At 40.8% G+C, this 22188-nt stretch overlaps 1 protein-coding gene across 14 annotated transcripts in view; it reads left to right on the top strand.

Annotated features, from left to right (window-relative positions):
- The window catches only part of USP54 (ubiquitin specific peptidase 54), a 131328-nt gene that overhangs the window by 85131 nt on the left and 24009 nt on the right, over window positions 1-22188 (top strand). For 7 of the 14 annotated variants that reach the window (XM_061405301.1, XM_061405304.1, XM_061405307.1 and 4 more), the window contains 15 exons: window positions 1821-1955; window positions 3632-3745; window positions 3885-3967; window positions 4389-4494; window positions 4605-4751; window positions 6410-6559; window positions 8214-8382; window positions 9711-9881; window positions 12390-12521; window positions 12692-13072; window positions 13326-13554; window positions 14464-14597; window positions 17346-17513; window positions 19966-20085; window positions 21003-21198. In XM_061405301.1, the coding sequence (XP_061261285.1) occupies window positions 1821-1955; window positions 3632-3745; window positions 3885-3967; window positions 4389-4494; window positions 4605-4751; window positions 6410-6559; window positions 8214-8382; window positions 9711-9881; window positions 12390-12521; window positions 12692-13072; window positions 13326-13554; window positions 14464-14597; window positions 17346-17513; window positions 19966-20085; window positions 21003-21198 (2435 nt within the window). The remainder of the gene's footprint in view (window positions 1-1820; window positions 1956-3631; window positions 3746-3884; window positions 3968-4388; window positions 4495-4604; window positions 4752-6409; window positions 6560-8213; window positions 8383-9710; window positions 9882-12389; window positions 12522-12691; window positions 13073-13325; window positions 13555-14463; window positions 14598-17345; window positions 17514-19965; window positions 20086-21002; window positions 21199-22188) is intronic. The other 7 variants (XM_061405310.1, XM_061405312.1, XM_061405311.1 and 4 more) reach the window with 5 other exon arrangements.

Genomic DNA, 22188 nt, shown 5'->3' with positions numbered 1-22188 from the left:
CCAGGGAAGCCCGAAAACTAATTGTTGTTAGCCTTTTACATGCCAGTACTATTCTTGGTGCTGGAGTATAGCAAGGAATTAAAGGATAGAAATTTCTGACTTCATATTCTAGGGAGTGCATTTAGACAATAAATAAATAAAATACATGGAATGACTGTTGGTAACAAGTGCCATAGGGAAAATTAAAACAGATAAACGTGGGAGGTTTAGAAAAAGTGGGGGAAGCTTGCTGTTTTAAATAGAGTGATCAAGGAATACTATATTGAGAAAGTAATGTTTGGATAAAAATCTGAAGGGAATGAGTGACTGAGGTACTGCAAGTAAAGTGTCGAGTAAAATGAGGACCAAGAATAGCCATTTTAGGTTGGTGGGACCTCTTACTGTTAGCTCACATAGGTAGGTTGATAAAAGTGGTCTCATTTCTGGTCTCATTCGTAAGTCTGAAAAATAACCCTGGATTTTTTTTTAATATGAATAATTACTAACAAGGATTTCAGGAGAGAGACCTTCTTTTTCATGTTGATATGTCACTCACTGTTGGGGGAGTAGTTTATCTGGGTGGCTTAGTGTGGATCTGGGCCATGTAATGTCAGTGAACATATTCTAATCTCCGGGCGGAGGGTCTAATACCACTGGGGAAGACACCTCAAGCCAGGTGCCACTGTTGCCACTCTTTGTTTCCATTCTCTGCATATCACATTAATCATTGTTTCAAATACAGGTAAAGATGGAGAAGGCAGATACATTTAGTTACACCAGAATAAAAAACTGCTTTGCTTGAAAGATACCAGAAGACTAGAAGAAGGTATTTGCTATAAGTAGTACTCACAGAAGACCCAGAAAAACTAAGGCAGTTAGAAAGACTAAAATTAACCAGTTTGACTATATTAATTGCTGACAAGGATACGGGGCAATTTATTTATATTCAGGCACTGGTAGAAGTTTAAGTTGCCATAATCTCTTTATAATAGCAAAAAAGTGGAGACTGCCAAAATTTCTGTCAATTAAAAAATGATAAATAGATGTGCTAGAGTAACCTGATGTAATGCCATACAGCAAGGAGAAGGGGTGAAATGTGTGGATAACCTCAAAAATAATGCTGAATTTTTTTTAAAAAAGTAAAATTCAGTGTGATACTCGTTACATAAACAAAGAAGCTGTACACACAAGCATACTATATGTTATTGAGAGATAAATATACACACACACTTACAAATATATATAAAGTATTCAAAACAAAAGATTGTGCTGTGAACTCATGGTAGTGAGTGACTGGGCTTAAAGGGGACTTTAGCTTTATCTGCAGATTAGAAGTAAACATGATAGAATGTTTATTTCTGAGTGTTAGACATGTACGTATTTGTTATATTATTCCTTTTACTTTTGGGTAATTTTCTAGCAGCTAAACAGTTTAAAAGAAGAGGGCCAGATTTCATAGGCTGAGTCACCACAGAATAATTAGCCAGTTTATTGACCTATAATTTATCTTTATTTACTATAGACCATTTATCTCTTTATATATCAGAGGAAATGAGGTAACTGCATTTCTTTAACGCATGACAACAGTCTCTCCTAATGTGTCCTTAATGGTATATCACACTCAGGTGGAAGAGCAAGGATCCTTATGAGCGCATGTCATGCCCATTCCTATGAATCTTGTTTTTTACTTTTTTTATTACTTACTGCAGGCATATCAACTCCTGGAAGGTACATTTGGTTCCACAGCCATAAGCATGGAGATGCTAGCACGGCTGACTGGGATGCATAGAAGCTGAGTAACAGCACTGTGCTTTTCCCCTTGTCTAACCTCTTCTCCACAGGGAATCTTTAACCAGTTTCAGTGCAGTAGTGAAAAAGTGCTTCCATCTGACGCTCTCCGCAGTGCTCTGGCAAAGACTTTTCAGGATGAGCAGCGTTTCCAGCTGGGAATTATGGATGATGCCGCGGAGTGCTTTGTAAGTGCTGGCCCCTGGCCCTCTTTGATACGGGGTGAGTCTGTGGATGGTCTCTGTCAGGGACTTGCTACTTTACTGTGGTATTTACTGTATTCCTCATCTCTACAGCTAGCACTAGAATTTCCCTGGTTTCTCAGAGCTCTAAGTTGTCTCTGCTGAGTATGAATTCATTCTCAGTGTGAATTGTGGGTTTATTCTTTTTCCTTCAGGCTTAGGGTCGTTTCGTGCTTGCCATTGCACAGAACAGTAGCTTTCACCTTCAGAGGAGACAAGGCTCATTATATAAATATAAATTGCTGGGTCCTACTCTCTTGAGTTTCTGATTTGGTAGGTTTGGAGTAGGGCCCAAGAATATCTGAAACAAGTTCCTAGGTGAGCTAATCCTGATACTCCTGGTCTGGGGGGGAACCACACTTTGAGAGCTCCTGCATTACCCAGGATAATTAAATAGACAGTAGCTGAGTCCTTAGCACAAACATGATGTGCTACTTTGGGTGATTTTTAGTAGACAACCCTCACTTTTTTCAACTCCAGGTACCACCTGTCAGTCTTCAGAACGCCCTCTTTGTGCAACTATTAAACAATCTGAGAAATGTACATCCTATTACAGGTTAAAATGTACCCCTGAGAAACTGGATCCCTGATTTATTGCTGGTAGGAATCTATAATGATCTAGCCACTCTTGAGAACACTTTGGCAGTTTCTTTTTTCCCTGTGCACCGCACAGCATGTGAGATCTTAGTTCCCTGACCAGGGGTTAAATCCATGCCCCCTGCATTGGGAGTGCAGAGTCATAACCACTGGACCACCAGGCAAGTCCCCTGGCAGTTTCTTAAAACACTAAACTTGAAAACTACCATAAGATTCAGAAGTTAGATTCCTAGGCATGAATCCCAGAGAGATGAAAACATATGTTCATATGAAAACCTATCCATGAATATTCATAGAAGCTTTATGTATAATAGCCCCAAAGTAAAAAGCCCCAAATAACTTTTAATGGATAGATGGTGAGACAAACTGTGGTACTTCTATGCCATGGAATACTATGCAGCAGTAAAAGTAAACGGTTGATGTGCAACTACTTGAATGATCTAAAGGGAATTATGTTGAGAGAAAAATGCAGTATCAAAAGGTTGATCCCATTTATATAGCATTCTTAAAATAATAACATTGTAGAGCTAGGAGAACATATTAGTGGTTGCTAATATGTTAAGGTTGGGATTGAATGGGTAAAGTTATAAAAGGATAGCATTAGGGAGCTTTGTGGTGATGAAACCGTTTTATATCTTGATTGTGAAGGTGTTTATATGACTATACATGTGATAAAACTGAATTGAGCTTTACAGACCCACCGATGAATGTCTGTAAAGCCAGTGAAATCTGAATAAACTCTGGATTGTGCTGATGTCCATTTGCTGGTGTGGGTATCATACTATAGTTATGTAAGATGCCTTCTGTGGAGGAAACTGGGTGAAGTGTGCATGGACTGCCTATACAGTTTTTTTGGGAAACTTTCTGTGAATTGATAATTATTTCAAATTAAAAACTTTTTAAATATATCAGAGATATTCTCGCCTCCCAGAAAGATTGCTGTCTCTCTGAGTAAACTGCCAACAAATTTGTGCTTTTCTTTGTTAAATGTTTTTCATACGCTGCTTTTGTTCCTTCCCTGTTAGGAAAACCTCCTGATGAGAATTCACTTCCACATTGCTGATGAAACCAAAGAGGACATATGTACTGCCCAGCACTGCATCTCCCACCAGAAGTTTGCGATGACACTGTTCGAGCAGGTGAACCTTATCTTTATCCCTATCACTTCTTAGACCTTTTCTTTAAGAACACTTTATCCGAGGATGTAGAGTGTCACATGGGGGCCAAACGAGTTAATGACTATGGCTACTGGTTTCACTTTTTTCTTCCTGGGCTTAGTGCGTATGTACCAGCTGTGGCGCCACTTCTGACCCGCTGCCTTTCATCCAGATGGTGCATTATATCTCCACTACTTCCCTTTGGTGAGTCTTACAGCGTTTCGTTCTCTGTATTCATAGGCATTCCTGGGTTTTAACCAAAGGCTCCCAGGTAGCTTGTAGCCTTATTGCTGAGTCTTTGCTATACTGTGGGATCTCAGAACAGTCATTTTGAATAACCTTTGTTCTCTTCCTTTCCTGTCCCATCTCTCCCCTTCTCTTAGTCCCAGTTCTGGCCAGCAGAGTGGGAGGAGGAATGGGGATTCTATGAGCTTTGGATTTGGGACCAAAAGGCTCACTTACTCTGTGGGACACTGAGGCTGGTCAGGACAAGGGGTTTTAGCATAGTGGGCAGAGGAAGGAAGTCAAACATGTGAGTTAGGAATCTGCATGAATGATTTATTTGATTTAGCTATAACTCTGTACAACTCCCCAAATCATCCCCCTTCAACTTCCCATCTCGAAGCAATCAGGCTATTTGTATGCTGGAAAGACGAGAAAAACCCTCACCAAGCATGTTTGGTGAGCTGCTGCAGAATGCCAGCACCATGGGGGATCTGCGGAACTGCCCGGTGAGTTGTCAGGTGTGGGGTTCAGAGTGGGGAGGAGAGCCCTGGGGTTAGTGGAATTAAGGCAGAGCCAGTGAGAAACATGTCAGACTGACCTTATATGTGTATTTCAGAGCAACTGTGGAGAAAGGATTCGGATTCGCCGTGTGTTGATGAACGCACCACAGATTATCACTATTGGGCTGGTATGGGACTCGGACCACTCAGACTTGGCAGAGGATGTCATTCACAGCCTGGGCACCTGCCTTAAGCTGGGTGATGTGAGTGTTAATTACCTGTATCTCTTACTTGGAGTTCTTGTATCTTAGTATTGCTCAAGGGCAATGAGTTCTAAGCACAAAGGTGTATCCTAAATGACAAATATTAAAGAGTTTTGAACAAATGGATTGTATGTGTATGTAGACATGCATATGCATGCATGTACATGCTCACATTTCTGTGTATAGGTGGCAAAGGCTTTTTGGAAGATATGGAATGATCTTGGCCTTGAAAGCTACGATGGGCAGAGCTTAGTTATTGATAAAAATGAAGTAATTCAGTACTTCCTTGGTGGTCCATTGGTTAAGAATCTGCCTGCCAGTGCAGGAGACATGGGTTTGATCCCTGGTCCGGGAAGGTCCCATGTGTCACAGACCAGCTAATCCCATGTGCAACAGCTGCTGAGCCTGCAGACCCTAGAGGCTGTGCTCTGCAACAAGAGAAGCCGCTGCAGTGAGGAGCCTGAGCGTCACAACTGGAGAGGAGCCGCTACTCACTGAATCTAGAGAAAGCCCACACAACGATGAAGACCCAGCGCAGCCAAAAATAAATAATTAATTAAAAAAAGATCAAATAATTCATAGAGTTATCCTGTGCTCTGCTCATTGTTAGTTAATACCAGTGTATTCATCCATGGGAGGTAGTAAGGTCAAAGAGGTAAGCAGTCCTGACTAGTGCTGCTGTGGGCGATGAAAGAGGTAGAAGTTGGTGACATGAGTCACATATTAAATTCATGGTGAGGAACCAGTGTCTGTTGACACGGTAATGAATTGGCTTGGAAGAGAGTTCTAGTGGTTTTCCATGCGTCTATTCAGGGAAGTAGGGAACAGACTTCAAACATGGGGTCATTGCCTTATCAGCTGCATGTCCTAATATAGGTACAGCCAGAATTTTCCTTCAGTTCAGAGGAAGAGCCAGGAAGTTTGTAATTTCCTTTCTACTGGTTTCTCTCTCTGATGGTCCTGTGGCTAAGGAGATCCTTTGTTGTCTTTTAATGTCGTTAAGTTGTGGCTGAGAATAAGTGGACTACTGGGATCTTATTTTAGATTTCCTTGCCAAAGACTCCCTGACATAATAGCTCTGCACAATAAAGAGCTCACTTTTTCTGTAGCATATGTTTTCTCTTCTACTTTTGTTTTGTTTTTAGGATTGCTTTCTCAACCAAACAGGTTCCTTAAGGCAAGAGTCCTTGCCTTCAAACATTTTATATGTCTCTTTGTACCCAGGACAGTGCTGGACATCTTGGAACTGAAATGCTAGTAACCAGTGTGAAGCAATTCCTCCTCCTAAGGCCTTTCTTATCCTCTACTTATTGTCTCAGCAGGAACTTTGTATTTATGGCACCAGCTGATAAATAACTTTTGAAACTTAAGAAAGTTTTATTCTTTTTTTTCCCCCAACATTCCTGGCTCCTCTTAGGATAAGCCCCAGCAAGAAAAATTATTAAAATGTATGAAGAAGCATCACCACCTTACCAGTTTGACCATTTTCTCTCTTTTCCTTAAATTCTGCCTTTTTAGATTCATTACTTATGATAATATGGACTAGCCAAACAAGAAGCAAGTCAGTACCTTAATTAAGAAATGATGGAGTCTTTTGAGAGATGATATGAGAGGATTGAGTATGTGACTCTTCTTTGCTTTCTCCTCTTTCCCCACAGCTGTTTTTCAGAGTGACAGATGACCGGGCTAAGCAGTCTGAACTGTACTTAGTAGGAATGATCTGTTACTACGGCAAACATTACTCTACATTCTTTTTCCAAACAAAAATCCGCAAATGGATGTATTTTGATGATGCTCATGTCAAGGAGGTAGGAATATTCAAACCCTTCTTGATGTGTTTGGTGCCTGAGACAAAAAACTACGGTTATTTGTCTTCAGTGTTTTATTTTCATAATTTTGTTGTCTGTCTGCCTGTCTCTCCCAACAAAACAAGTTCCTTAAAGACAGAATCAATTTATCTTCTATATTGTCTTTGAATCCCCTCACCAAGCATTCAGCACAGTTCTCTATTTATAGTTAAAAGGGCTTTTTAAATACAGTCGTTGGTTGATTTGAGCAAGAACAATCTAATGTCTCAAATTAGTTTATAAGCTTAGCACGGAATTCAGAATTCCAAATCTTGGAATTAACAGTGAGTAATGCTTTGTCTCAGGACTGCTATAAATTGTTTTGTAGTAGTTATCTCCCTGAAATACTCTATCGTGGATTAACGTGTTTTGGGATAGTGTAAAAAAAATAAGGCCATGATGATATTTAAAGCTGGAAATTTGGTGCTATCTAAACCATGGAGCATGTGGCTAAAGTAGTTTAAATGATCCATGTGAGTTAGAAAGCCTCTTGTGATAAGGTTAGCATCTAGGAAATTGCTGACTCTAATCTATCCCAACTGTGGACCTTTCGTAATATTTTCCACAAATAGTAAAGTGGGAATTTGTCAAATTCCCTGATTCTCTTCTTCGTCTCTTTTTTACTGTTGTAATTTTGGGCGACTTATGTAAGTTCTTTGAGCTTTAGATTTTTTTATTTGAAAAATAATACCACCGCCTTATAGTAAATATGGTTTGTATGAGAAAAGCATATAAATGTGTTTCAGTTAAAATAACTCAGTTACACATTTACTGAACATCTGTTATGAAATAAGCACTGTGCTAGTTGTCTGACTGCAAGAACACACCGTCTAAGAACGTGACTGGTGCAGACTTAGGAGAAGTCAGTGTGGGGGTTTGACTGGATTGTTGTTTCCGTGGCTGTCCTGTCACTTTTTCCCACTGGCAGCACTGAATCCAGCACAAAGCTAAAGCTGCAAGCTTCAGCTGTCCATGCTAAGCGGTTTGACATTTTATGTCCTGCCACATGTGAACTCTGAAACGGAATGTCACTTATTCTAAGGCAGTCTGTGAGAGAGTTTCTGTGTGCTCTCTAGCTTCATACAAGTGATTGTAATATTTAGGAGAAAATGATAGAAATGCAGATTTCAAGGAGGGGCTTTTATTTGATGTCTGTGAAAAGAAATTGGTCCCCAAGTACAACTGAAATTGCCTCACATAGCATATTCAGCTTTGAGAACTTTTATTCATATTTCAAAACTGAATTGATGTTTTACATGAATAAGAATAATTTTATTCATCATTCCTTAGCTAAAAGGATCTCACAAAAAAAGAATTAACAAAAAATTCATTGGTACTTTCCTGGTGGTCTGTTGGTTAAGATTCTGTGCTTTCGCTGTGTAGGAGGCACAGGTTTGATCCCTGGTTGGGGAACTACCTGCATGCCTCATGGTGTGGCCAAAAATTTTAAAAAAAGATTTTGTCTTAAATTTAGGTCTGTGATCTCTTCTGTTGTCTTTTTACCCAGTTCTTGTCTTTTCATCTCTTTTTCTTTAGAAAAATAGAACAGAAAGATATATGTTGAATTATGGACATGAAGTATAATTGTCTTGCTTTTCTGGTTGTTCTGGTTCAGATTGGGCCCAAGTGGAAGGATGTGGTGACCAAATGCATCAAGGGGCATTATCAGCCTTTGCTGCTGCTTTATGCAGATCCCCAGGGTACCCCAGTGTCCACCCAGGACTTGCCCCCCCAAGTTGAGTTCCAGTCGTACAGCAGGACATGCTACGATAGTGAAGATTCAGGTGAGCAGCCCAGCTCTTTACTTTCCTCCCTCCCTCTGGCCATGTGATGACTAGATAGTAGGGTCTCATAGCCATGAGCCTAGCACTTGACTTAGCTTGGAGAAAGATAAGGCAGATTTGCCAACTCGTGCTGAAGCCCACGTTGTGCCAGGCTTAGTTGCCTTCACTGTTGTCTGAATGTGTTGTTTTGATCATCTGGCCCCGATTCAAAAGTCAGAAGGAAGTTATGTTGATTTAGACTGAGATATTAAGTTTATGAGGAAACCTCATTATTTAACCATCTCATATTGCTAAGGTGACTGATTTTTACTAGCGATTTAACAGTGATGTGAATTGTTAGGACCAAGAAAATGATACGAGTTACTACAAAGCTAGTCACTTTGTTCGGGATGAGAGATTTTTGTTTTAAAATGCCAAGTGCAGAAGCAATATTCTGTAGCTGTTCACTTCTAATTCAATTATTTGGAACTTAAATCATGTTTTCCTGTGGAAACAATTTCAGCTTTATTGCTAAGATCTCAGGCTGTCCCTCAGAAATTCATCCTATAATAGAAATACAACCCTGATGGTTTTGGCTTGATTCCTAAAATGAGGGAAAAGTCATGTTCTTTTTCCTGTTTTGGATCTAGGGCTGGATGGCCCTGCGTATAATTTTGAAAGAGAAGAGACTCATCTCTGGACTCTTTTCCTCTTTCTTTGTGCCTGCCTCCCACTTGGTGTGCTCACTCCGCCCTTGCGCCCCACCCAGACCTGCTCTGCCGCTTCTCCCTTCAAACACCCATTCACACTGTCGTGCTTATCTCAGCCAGGTGTGCAGAGGAAAGCAGTCCAAATGAACTAATTCACACCAAAGTATAAATAACTGCCCCTGAATGTCTCATGCATGTTAAACATGCTTATAATTTATAATATAAACTAAATTTTTACAAATGACTTTTCTGACAGTATAGGAGAAGAATTATGGGATAGGGAAGCAACGTGTTATGTGTCAGCCTGGGACTTGCCATCTAACTAGATTTTGCTTTCCACAGCTTTTTTCTTTCTTCTTACTTTTCCCTCCTTCAGCTTTCTAAAAGCCCCACAGTTTTTCACAGTGGCAGGCAAATTGAGGGCCTCAGCAAGGTCGGGGCAGGAGTGGGAGGCATTATTTATATGTGTGTGTGTTATCTGAGGTTGGGTGTCAGAAAGAACAGCTCTGGTATATCCTTCTTATCCTACTGTTTAGGAAGCTCCTGCCTCATGGACTTGTGTTGCCATCCAACTCTTTGCCCCTCTCTCTGTCACTGTCATCTCTGTCCTCACCTTTGCCTGTCTCCTCCTTCCCTCAGGGAGGGAGCCCTCCATCTCAAGTGATACTCGAACAGATTCCTCAACGGAGAGCTATCCCTACAAACACTTCCACCATGAGTCTGTGGTCAGTCACTTCTCTTCTGATTCTCAGGGGACAGTCATCTATAATGTGGAGACTGATTCCACGTCTCAGAGCAGTCGGGACACAGGTAGGGACTTAACACAGTCAACCCTGCCTGCCTTACTCTATTCTACATGGAGGGTCTCCCAAGAAAAAGGAAACGTGGCAAGTCAGAAATGTTTGTCATGCAAAGGGGGCAATGCGGAGAACTTGAGTAATTGACTGGGATGAAAGGAAGCAATGCAATTCTGAATGAACAATGGTGTTCCATTGGACACGTGCCTCTCAACAGCAGCCTCTCAGTAAGGACCATTGTAATGAGATTATTTATGTGATTATAATGTGATTGTTTATCCTGAAGTCTTTTTCTAAAAACTTTTCTCCTGCTGTGCTCTTGATCCCTCATTCTCATAGTGTCCCATTAACCATTGTGATCCTGCACCTCATCACATTCACATCTCAAAGGGATTTTCGAGAAGGGATGTATTTATGGATGGGGAACCTGCTCATCACCTTGCTAGGCTTCCTGAAGGACAGAGAACCAAAAAAATGAAAAGTTAGCCTGTTTGTTATTGTGAAGTCCATGCAGAGAATGTTCTTGAATTGTTCTGTTAATCTATAGAAGATTGTGCCTGTGTCAGTAGAAGAAATCATTACAGGGTATAAAAGGAAGAACAGTGAGTGACTGCTGAGACAAAAAGCTCATCATTGAAAGCATAGAACAGTACCCATACTCTTAGAGACTTGGGAATTAGTGTTTACATCCTGTGCATACCCTTAAAAAAAAATAGAGGCTCTCAAACATATTCAAAAGTATACAGAATAGTATGCAGCCCCTTCACGTACCTGTCACCTAGTTTCAATAATTATAACTCTTTGTCAGTCTAGTTTTATCTGTACCTCTGCCCACTTCCCCTACTCATGGATTATTTTGAAGCAAACCCCAGACATTATATCCCCTTTTCCAGAAGTATTTTAGTATGTATCTAAAATAATCATTTTTTAACATACCATTAACTTCTTAAAACCGTTAAATAACCAGTGAGTGCTCAAATATCCTAGTGTCTATAATTTCACATTTTTAGTAGTTTTTTTTTTGACTCAGAATCCAAATGAGCCACATTGTAATGGGTTGATAAATCTTGCATTTCTTTTCATCTGCAGGTTTCTCCTCTATTTCTTCCTTTCTATTTATTGTTGTACAACTAGATAGTTTGTGCTACAGTTTCTCCTCATTCTAAATTTTGCTGATTGTGTCTATGTGGTAGACTTTAGCATATTTCTTTGTCCTCTGTATTTTTTATAAATTGGTAGTTGGATATAGTGTTTTGGTCAGATTCATGTTGGATTTCTTTTGATGACTGTTGTATGAATGACTACGGCAAAGTGTGATTTTTGTTAGATGATATTTCTGAAACTGAACCAGGGAGAAACCAAGTCACAGGATAAATGAGGAGAGTCAGGTTTATCTTAAGGGTTTGTGAATGGCCGGGGGTGGGGAAGCATGCACATTGGTTTAACATTAGTGAATTTAGTTGTTCCAGTTGATTTCTTCCTTTCTTAAATCTTTCTTAAATCAGCCCAGAGATTGCAAATTATTAGATAAAAGCAATAAAAGATTGTGTTGGTAAGTGATTGTAAATATGTAGCCATATCATTGCATCTTGTACCTGAATATGTATAAGGATTTTCATAACTAACATATGAAAGCAAATTTCTGCTAGCTCTCAGACATTTTGAGAACCCTAGGGGGTTTCCTCTAAGTCTACATTCCAGTTTATTTCAGTTGCTTAATTCACCTTTGGCTTCCAGCAGCTTAAACCTTTAGAATCTGACTGTGGTCAGATCATACATACGTACATACAGTATGTACATTTACGTACTGTGGTCATGAAATGTGGCAAGTTACATAAAAGAGCCCAGATCTCCCGGGTTTCCCAGAGATAAGTATTGAGGAACTATGAAATGTAATCTCTGGGTGAAGTCAAATTTGGTAAGACTTGGGTTATGGCTGGGAATGATTTGAATTATTCAAAGTTCAAATATCCTTTGGGATGATTCCCAGACCCAATTCTTAACACATGTTTAGAATTGGGTCTTAAAGCCATACATAGTCAGAGCTTTTGTGGGCAAAGCCTAGGGCCCCCTGGGATAATACCAGATGTAACAGAAATTAGCCTTCACTTAATTTGTGTTGTTAAATAAATAGAAGGAAAACTCTGTCTTCTTTTGATGAGAATGAAAATATATTGATACATGACATTCTTATAAAATCTTTAAAACGTTTGCTTTTTACAGACTACCAAGTGATATATCCTTCTGGGTCACCAGAAAGGATTATGAGGGAGACTGAGACTGGTCATTGCTCAGGAGACACTGTAAATTTGGAAATTCCTGATAAATACTTGAGCTTAAAGCCTTTGTCTACTGAGAGATTCCTGCTGCACTTAAATCAGATACATAGTTTTGGCCTCTGCAGCTTCTGATCCCCTAAGTTTGGTGACGCTGCCAGGAATCCCAAAGGGAGAGTAGGTTCTCAAATGGATGGAGGTCAGTCTCAGATACCAACTTACCCTCATTTCCTTGTTTTCTTCAGGACACCTGACTGATAGTGAATGTAATCAGAAACTCCCATCCAAGAAAGGGTCATTGATAGAGCGCAAGAGGAGCTCTGGCCGGGTCAGGAGGAAAGGCGATGAGTCTCAGGCCTCAGGGTACCACAGTGAAGGCAAGCCCCCTGCAGAGCTTCTCTTTCTTTCTTTCCTCTGTCTCGCTTTTGTCACACTTCAGCCTGTGGCTTCTTCTCTCTGCTCAAAGGCCTTTCTTTCTCGACGCTGGGGTCTGGGTATCCATGATGGCTTTAAACATTTACAGTTGTTTCATTCTTTGTGTTTTTAGGAGAAACACTGAAAGAGAAGCAGGCTCCTAGGAATGCCTCCAAATCATCCAGCAGCACCAACAGGCTAAGGGATTTTAAAGAGACAGTCAGCAATATGATCCATAACAGACCATCCCTGGCTTCTCAGACCACCCTAGGACCTCCTTGTGTAGGGAAGGGAGGAGAACAGACGGACAAAAAACCTCCTCGGAGCCTGCCTTTACACTCTCGTGACTGGGAAGTAGAGAGTACCAGCAGCGAGTCAAAATCCAGTTCTTCTAGCAAATATCGTCCAACATGGAGACCCAAACGGGAGTCTCTGAATATTGACAGTATCTTTAGTAAGGACAAAAGGAAGCACAGTGGCTATACCCAGCTTAGCCCCTTTTCTGAAGATTCAGGTGAGAAGATAATTAGGGAAGAATTGAGCTTTTGAATAAAGTTGATTTATATATATATATAAAGCCTGGGTTTTCTGGTAGACTTGGCAAGTACATTTTTACCTTGAAGGGTAAAAATTTTACCCTCATGAGTGGCCTACTGTGGATGTGAGCTCAATGAATGAGTTACTAGAGGGAGGGGTTAGTTGTGTCTTGTTTTGAGGCAGATGCTAAATCTATCTCCCTTTCCACACTTGTCCTTTGATTGGTATAGCAAAAGAATTTACACCAGATGAGTCAAGCAAGCCGCCTGCTTATGACATTAAAACTGGACCAAGCCCCCAGTACAAGATCTGGGGCCCAGCACGGCCAGGCTGTCACTTTTTAGAGCAACACCCTCGCCTCATCCAGCGAATGGAATCTGGCTACGAGAGCAGTGAGAGGAACAGCAGCAGCCCTGTCAGCCTGGATGCAGCCCTGCCTGAGAGCTCAAGTGTCTGCAGGTATTGTTTGGCCTTTGAATAGCTGTATTGTTCCTCACAGAATGTAAGCCACCAAGAGGCTCTTAACTCACACAAGTAAAGCGATGCACTGTGTTGCCCTGGTGTGGGCAAGCAAACTGTGCTCTATCAATTTCTGTGGCAACAGCACCCTCTGCTGGGGGAAGAAGCAAAGGCATTTGAGAAAGGGGAGACAACTTTTTTAAAGTGTTATATTCAAAATAACTGGCAAACTTTTAATGAAAGAATGAGTTAGTGAATTGAAACTTGTATACGATCAGAGAGAAAATCCAATTTTTGTTTATTCCTGCCTTTTATTTTACTATTTTTATTTTTAGGTTCACCAGGGAGTCTGTGTCTTATGAAGCCAATGATATTCATCATTCCATAAGATAACAATGACAGTTTAATAGTGGTCATTGCACCTTGTCCATAAAACCCATTTGCTTTATATATTTCAGATCTCCATACATTGTTTTTTTACTGAGTTGCCTCAGAGACAAGTTTGCTAACAGTATAGTTGCTTTGAAAGGAGGGAATCATCTACAAGATTGATAAACTGTATCATCATACTTTCCCACTGCTCTTACCTGACCTCAGACCCTGTTCAGTTTTACACACGCAAAGATTCTATAAAAGTGTAGGAAAGAGGAAGGCAGTGTATATGAGAACATCTGTTTATTAATTCATTAAAGAAATTTTGTGCCAGACACACACAAAACGTGAATGAGGTGCGATAAGATGGGGGAACGAATGGGTGTTTCGATATTCAGAAATAGTTTAGCAGATATTTTAATGTTAGTTTGGTGCTTTGGGGTTTTGTTGTTGCTTTTGGAGGGAATTTGGTCCTATGACTGTTGCTGTTTACCAGCGTTCTGATGCTTTCTCTCGCCTCTGGTTTCTGTTTTGAAGGGATCCAAGTGCTAAGAGGTCAGCAGGATTGGCCCCTTCCTGGCGTCACATCCCCAAGTCTCACAGCAGCAGCATCCTGGAGGCAGACTCTGCTGTGTCCAGGAGTGGCTGGATGAAGAACCAGCCCCTTTCAGGTAAGTGGAGGGACACTGGGTTTGGAGAGCTGGATTTCACTGCTAGTTCTGTCTGGAAAACAGCCTAACCTGAGCACATTTGAAATGAGAGGGCAGTTGCACTTTGTTTCACCAGGACGTGAGCGTGAAGGCGATCGATCCGCTCTCTCTCCAGGTTTATCTTTTTCGCTGTTGTTCTGTCACAGCTCACTTGCGTGCTCCTTTCCTTCTGGTGGAAGCAAGAAGGAACAGAAATACGGTGAACAGTGTCAGGAGCACCTGCTTTCCTCAGAAGAATACGTCCTGGGGCTTTCCTCGGTGTAGAGGCATCCTCTTGGGAATGGACTTTTTATTGTTTATTTCTCTGAATTGAGATAACAAGGGGGACATGTAGACTATAGACAAAATTGGGAAATGAGCAGGTCAGAGCTACCCTTACCCCTGCCTCTCTATCCTGCCTAGTATCCCTGCTTGGTTTTTCCTTCTGGAACGTGCCTGTGTCCCTCCTTCTCCAAAGAAGCTCTAAAGGGATGATCTGACTCTTTCACACTAGATGTATGTGACTGGAAATGCCTGAAAATGTGCTTTCTTTAAGAGAAGCTAGTATTTTCACAAGTCAAAGCTTAAAGATAAAGGAATATTGGAATTTTAGGCATCATACACCAAGCATAGAGATTTGAGGTAGTCATAGATTTTATATCCTATTTACATTCTTCTCACAACACACATATATACTTAGAGTGCATATTCAAATAAGCAAAATAAATAGATCCCTACTTAGAGCAGAAAATCGAGGTAACAACTATATAGTCTCCCCAAGATGGAGACTTTTTGTGATTTTTGAGGGAAGATAATATGTATTCAGTATTGTTTAGTCAGCTGAGGATTTCTGGGATCCGCTTGTCTAACTTAGAAATCAACCTTCTATGAAAGATGTGTTTCATCATCCCCCTTTTTTTCTGGTATGTTAGATGAATCGGGAGTCGCATGTGTGGGCAGAAGTTTAATTATGGTCTGATTTAATGAACATCTGAATATAGATTTGTGGCCAGCTCACTAGGGAGATGAGGACAGAATGCTACACGGAAAACTGTAGAGATGAGTCCAGGAACTTTACTGGTTTGACAGCCAGTTCTCTTAATGACCACGGAACGTTCCTAGAGGTGGCTGGAAGTGTGATATGCAGCAGAAATAAAAAGGTCTGAACTCTTTCAGGTATGAGTGACGGGCATGGACTGCTAACATCTGGCAAAGCAGAACAATGCATGTAGGGGCAGATAATCTCTGAAATTCTGGGCTAGAGTAGGTTACAGTTAGAAACCCATGGAAGAAATTTATTCTTCCTAATGAAATTATAGGTTTAGTTTATTTCCCACATTTTGTCTCATATTGACTAACATAGTTTTGAGATACCTGTGCTCTTACTTTAGCCTGTTCTCCCTTCTCTTTTAACAGCCAGTAGCTTTTCAGCACACTAAAGACTGAATCTTATGACTTCACTGATAGCCCTAATTCTAGACTAGCTGTATAGAACTCACCAACTGGATTCCTCAACTTGTAAAAGATATTTGGCAAGGAGTTAGAATAAATTCCTTATATACTACACTACACTACCATCCTCCTTGTATAGTAAACTCTATTTTTTTTATCTGGTGACTGATCACCCTTTTAAAAAATTACAGAGGTTAACACAAGTCCAACAGTTTGGTAACCTGCCCTGTGCCTCTTGAGTTTGAAGGAACCAGTGTTACCATTATGGTATATATCTTTCTACATCTCTTTCTATGCTTTGTATTCTATGTACAAGTATAATGATAAGTTTATTGTAGTTGTTGTTTAGTTGCTAAGTTGTGTCCAACTCTTTTGCGACCCCATGGACTATAGCCCACTAGGCTCCTCTGGCCATGGAATTTCCCAGGCAAGAATACTGGAGTGGATTGCCATTTCCTTCTCCAGGGGATCTTTTTGACCCAGGGATTGAACCCACATCTCCTGCATTGGCAGGTGGCTTCTTTAGCACTGACCCACCTGGGAACCCCTAAATAAATTTATTACTACCATTTGAAAATAAATAAAAGAAAGTTATACTATAGATATTATTATATCACTTAGCTTTTCACTTAATATATTGTGGTTATCCTTTTAGATCTATTTGATTCCATCTATGAACACTGATAAAATTAAGGTTTACTACTATGGATATTTTACAAACTCATTTGGAAGGTGGTGGAAATTAAGGGAGAGAAATTGACTTGCTTGAAACTTCCTGGTGAATCAGTGGCAGTAGAGAATGCTCCTTAATAGTTAAAAGCTTGGATTATGAATTTAAGCTATTTGACTTTAATTCAGCTTTACCATTTGCCATCTTTGTTATTTTGGGGAAGTTATTTATTGTCTTTGTGACTCAGTTTCTTCATTCTTAAAATGTGGGCAATAATAGTATCTACCTCACATACTGTTGAGAGGATTACATGAAATAATACAGGTAAAAGTGCTTGCAACTATGCCGGTCGCATAGTAAATGCTCAACAAATGTGGCCGTGTTGTTATTTTTGTTATAAAGTGCTCAATAAATATCACTCTTATTATTATTATTCATGCCCCAGGTCTCATCCTGAATCTGATATGGAAAACACTATCCAAATTTGCATTCCAAACTGAAGCCAAGAGTTCCAAAGAAAAAGCAGTGTGGTGACCATGAATATAGCAGGTGCTTAGTCTTGGTTATGGGAAAGTGGCGATTTCTCTTCTCCCTTGCTTGTATTCCAGGTGGGGAGATATCTTCCAAAACTGAACTGGATGAATTGCAGGAAGAAGTGGCCAGAAGGGCACAGGAACAGGAACTTCGAAGGAAACGAGAGAAGGAATTAGAGGCAGCTAAAGGGTTTAACCCTCATCCCAGCCGCTTCATGGACTTGGATGAACTGCAGAATCAGGGTAATTGTTGTGAGCATTAGGTTCTGGGTGATGGGGACAGAGAGAGGGGGAAGGAAAAAGGTATTTGAGCTCATAAATTCTGTCTTTTCTTTAGCAGAGTTTTATTTTTATCTTAATTAAGCCATTTCAGTGAGAACTAAAGTAGGAGGCAACAAGCCAGTTGGTTAGAGACAGGCGCTGATTTGGGGCCTGTTAAAAGCTTGTAGATTGGAGATAGTATATTGTTCATGGAAAGTATTTCTGATGAGCAGCTATAGAAGGTGTAAATTAAACTACTGACAGTTCAGAAACAGCAGAAAAAGGCAATGAGTGAACTGACACAGTCACTGACTGTGAGGGGAATTCTTGCTCAGCAGAAAAATGCCCTTGAGATTTCCTACCTGGAGCTTCAGGAAAGTGGATCTACCAAGGAGGTTCTAAGAACAAGAGGCTGACTGCCTTTTCATCCTCTGATGGTTCATTTTCCAATCTCACACAGTTGTCCTGGCCTTTATTTCAGCTGCTCTGGCTGCCCCAGATTAGTTACTGTTTTTTTCTTCGATTGCTCTAAGATGTCATTTTACACCAGCAGAGACTAGCCTTCAAAATAAGAGTTTAAAAAGGCTGAGGTGTCTATTTTAAATAGGCCCTGAAATCTATATCTCTGTTTGTCTATGAAATAAATTTACTGTTCAGAACCTCCAGCCAGATACAGCAGATTGTGCTAAAGCAGTGTAAAGAGCAGGAGCCTGGGCTGTTTTGGGTGGCTGCTTTCTCTTGCTCACTTCTTTCTTCTTATCAACACTCAGAGAAACTTCCCTGGGCTTTTTGGGGGGCCCCTTTTCTCCTCTAATTCTACTGTCTTTTGATTCAAGGCCATTGTTGCCTTATGCTTCCCAGAATATTATATTTGTCTCCAAATTAGCTTACCTTTCCTAATTTCTTAGATATCCCTCTACTTAGATAGCTTTTTCTGATTTTTTTTCCTTAAGCTGTATCACATTGGGGTCTCAGGTTTATGTTGCTTCTGAAAGAGGGGTCTTGTCATCTTCCTCCCTTGCCCTTCTCCCCGCTCTGTCAGTTGGGTAGTGCGTCAGAGTTGAGAATGGGTCCCTCTGGTTGTATTTCACTGTCAGTGCTCCAGATGTTTTGGTTTAGCATCTCCTGGAAGAGCAAGGAATGGGGTGCTAAGAATTCGGGAGGATAAGAATTAAAATTTAGTACAATGATTGGCCAGCTGTAGTTTTCCTATGTCTCTGTAGAGAACATTTTTTAATTGCTGTAGCCACCACCTCTGATTATAAAGGTTGCATAGATTCAGTTGATTTCAGATATAATGAGAAAATTTCAAGCCTGTGTACCCCCTACCCCAGGAACCATAACTAGAGGTGGAGTAGAACCCAGATGCTACTTCCACTGTCTTCCCATTATTCTCCAAAAGTTATCAGTGAGTTAGGGAGTGAATGATAGGGGTATGGAAGAGCTTTTCTTACCATGCCCAGCTGGAGTTTAATGGAGGATGGGGATATTATGGGAGAAATAATATGATTTTTTTTTTCTTGTGAGCTTGTAAAACTCCCCATTAATTCCAATCACAGATGAAGTTACATTACAGCTGACTACTGATTTATGGTTATGAGTGAGTAAAAGGCAGTGGGATACATAAACCTGAGGATTTACACTTGCAGTAGTTTGCCACTTTTTATCTGGCACTGCTCTTCGACTCCTGTACCTGCTTTGGCACATATTCACTTTTGGGGAGAAGGCAACATTTCATGGTCACTGTGTGGGAAGGTGACTCTCTTATGGTAGGTTTGGTGAGCAAGGGCAGGATAGAAGTAAATACTTAGCTGTGCTAATGAAAGGTATGTGTGTGCAAACCAAGAATAAAGATGGTTCCACTGACTTGGTAGGTGTATTGAAGTTAGGAACTGTAGAACACCTGTGCCCAAGAGGAGTACTGATTTTCCAGGTGCGGGTGGTATAGAGAAGACTACAAATTAGTACAGGAAAGAAGTGTTACACATGGCTGTCCACAGAGTCATGAAGCCACTTTGCCTTAACACAGCAGTGGAGGTCTCAGGGGAGATCTGGGGTTCTGGACACACACTGCCAAGATGTATCTTGTTACAGTCTTGTGGGGAAGCAGGTCATTTCCAGGCAGAAGAACCCACCCTTCTATTATAGACAGTACTTTGTTCTTTCTTGAGGGCTGTCCTAAGAGGTCTTGGAGTTGAAATATGTGGTGGGCAATGACATGCCCGTCTTTCATGGCTTTGGTAAGGTCTCAGTTAAGGCAAAGAAAAGTGGATGTCCTACAAGTTTCAGGGAATTCTTATTAGCAATGGTCAGTTGGAGTAAAGGTGTACCAGACGCTCAGCACTGAGGATTTATGTGCACCGAAGGGAAACAACAGTACATATGAAAAGTTGGAACAGGTTGTTATGAAAATGAAAAGTGCTGGCCCTTTCAGGGAGGAGTGACGGCTTTGAGAGGTCCCTGCAAGAGGCAGATTCAGTGTTTGAAGAGTCGCTGCATCTGGAGCAGAAGGGAGACTGTGCTGCCGCTTTGGCTCTCTGTAACGAAGCTATCTGTAAGTAACTCTAACCGCTATGGCTATGGCACTTTTGACTAACTTCATGATAGTAATTCACTCAGATAGGATAAAAAGAGCTTTTAGGTTTCGTTACTCTCACTCCCCCAAACTGAGGCCCTTTAGCTATCTTTTCCTTTCAGATTCCTAAATGTGCTGGGCACTGTCACTGTGGCCTGTGGATATTTACTGGAAAAATCTCAGCGGGAGTCTACAAATGAACTATCCAGCCATACCTATCTTCTAATCCCCAAATAAAGTTAGGTCTCAGAGGCGAGGTTAGTCTGCTCTTGGCGCTAGTTACTGACTAGCGTGGTGGAGCTGAGGGCAGGAAGAAATGAATAAATTGGCTGTGACTTCCTAGGCCTGTGACTTCTTACCGCATATTTGATTCTTTATGTTTCTCCCCTGCCTTCCTGGTATGCTGCACCATAGGGTTACAGCAAGGGACTAAGAATTTGTATCTGGTTCTTAAATATGACCCACAAGAAGCTGTGTTCTATAAAGACAGATGCAGGTTTGGATCTTAGTTCTGCTGTTGGCTGTCAGGAAGGGGGAGTTGGGAGCAGAGAATGGAGACCAGAATTGGACAGGTCAGTTGCAAAGGACAATGAGAGTGGTAACATCTGAGATGGAAGCACCAATTTATCTTCTTGACTCATTTTAGTTTAGCTTTCTGTTTGTTTGATTTTTAAATTTGAATTAACCTGTTTGGCCTCCATGGCTTCCATGAATGTTCCTTACAGCCAGAGGCAGCTCTGTGCCCTGGATACCATATGCATGGTCCATGCCTTGTAGTTCTGCTGCATATTTTCAGTTTTACTGCCTAACTTTGCTCATTTTTGGTTGAATTTTATTTTTTATTTTTGTTTGTATTTTTGTGTTCTGTTTCTGCTATATTTTCTTTTGCATTTTAGCTAAACTAAGACTTGCCCTGCATGGTGCCAGCTCTAGCACGCACAGCAGAGCCCTAGTCGATAAGAAGTTGCAAATCAGTATTCGAAAAGCACGGAGCCTGCAGGATCGCATGCAGCAGCAGCAATCATCTCAGCCGCCGTCGCAGCCCTCAACCTGCCTCCCCTCACAGGGAGGAGCCCTTCCTCAGCCAACAAGGTAGTGCCTGGGAACCACTGTAGTTTATGGACGCCAGGGGAGGAAGTGACCTTGGGTGCTCCATAGCCAGCTCTCATTGTCTTGGCGACTCCAGGGAGAGAGAAGAGTCCTCTGAAAAGATTTCTTCTCTCAGGTCAGATATACAAAGAAAAGCTCATCCCACTGCTGGTCCTTCTCTTAACAGTTCCTAGAAAGATACAGAAAGTAGAGCATCATAAATAGGCCACTTGTCCGTATTTCCTGTGGGCGAGTTTGTCTCTGGACTTGTGTAACAGCATGATGATTAAATTGGTACATGTTATGATCTTAGACATGGCAATCTGAGTTGCATTTCACTTTGCAGTAGAAACCATGTGATTTATTTGCGGATTTCAGTGTCTCCTGTCCCTTAAGGAAGCAGAGAAAGCAGTCTTCCTTGCTCTGACTGAACGATTGCGAGGAGACACAAAGATTCCCTTTGTTTTACTTCCCTATGGTCAGGAATAGGAAAAAAGTCCCCATGGTCATTAGTATAGTTCCCACATTTTAGCCCTTGAAACTGGCTGTTACTTAGAATAGATAGAATTAAGTAAGAATTAATGTTGGCTGTTAATAAGCCTGAGTAGTTTTCAGAATATAAGTGTTATAAAGGAAGCTAACATTTTTTGAATATTTGCCCAGGCAGTAAGGTAAATAAATACTTTCATGTTTTATTTTACCTATCTCGCAATAACCTTAGGAGACAGGGATTACTATTTAGCAATGGTTTATAAATAAGGAAACTCAGGCTCAGAGAGGATTAACTAAGTATGATACCCAGGATTACTCAGTTAGTAAGTGGTAGAAGCATGGAATTTCAAATCCAGGTCTTTTGGACTCCATTAGGTTTCCCTTATAAGTAATATATTCTTCACAGTGTTATAAGGGTAATAGAATTAATATATCCACAAAAGTTTATAGTATATTATCATTGAAATTTAATGCTCCTAGCTAGGATCTTCCATTTTCTTC

Source organism: Bos javanicus, chromosome 28, assembly GCF_032452875.1.
Source record: "Bos javanicus breed banteng chromosome 28, ARS-OSU_banteng_1.0, whole genome shotgun sequence".
In the NCBI taxonomy this organism is placed as follows: Eukaryota; Metazoa; Chordata; class Mammalia; order Artiodactyla; family Bovidae; genus Bos; species Bos javanicus.
Note: the sequence above shows the minus strand (reverse complement) of the source record. Positions and strands in the feature narration are given on the sequence as shown.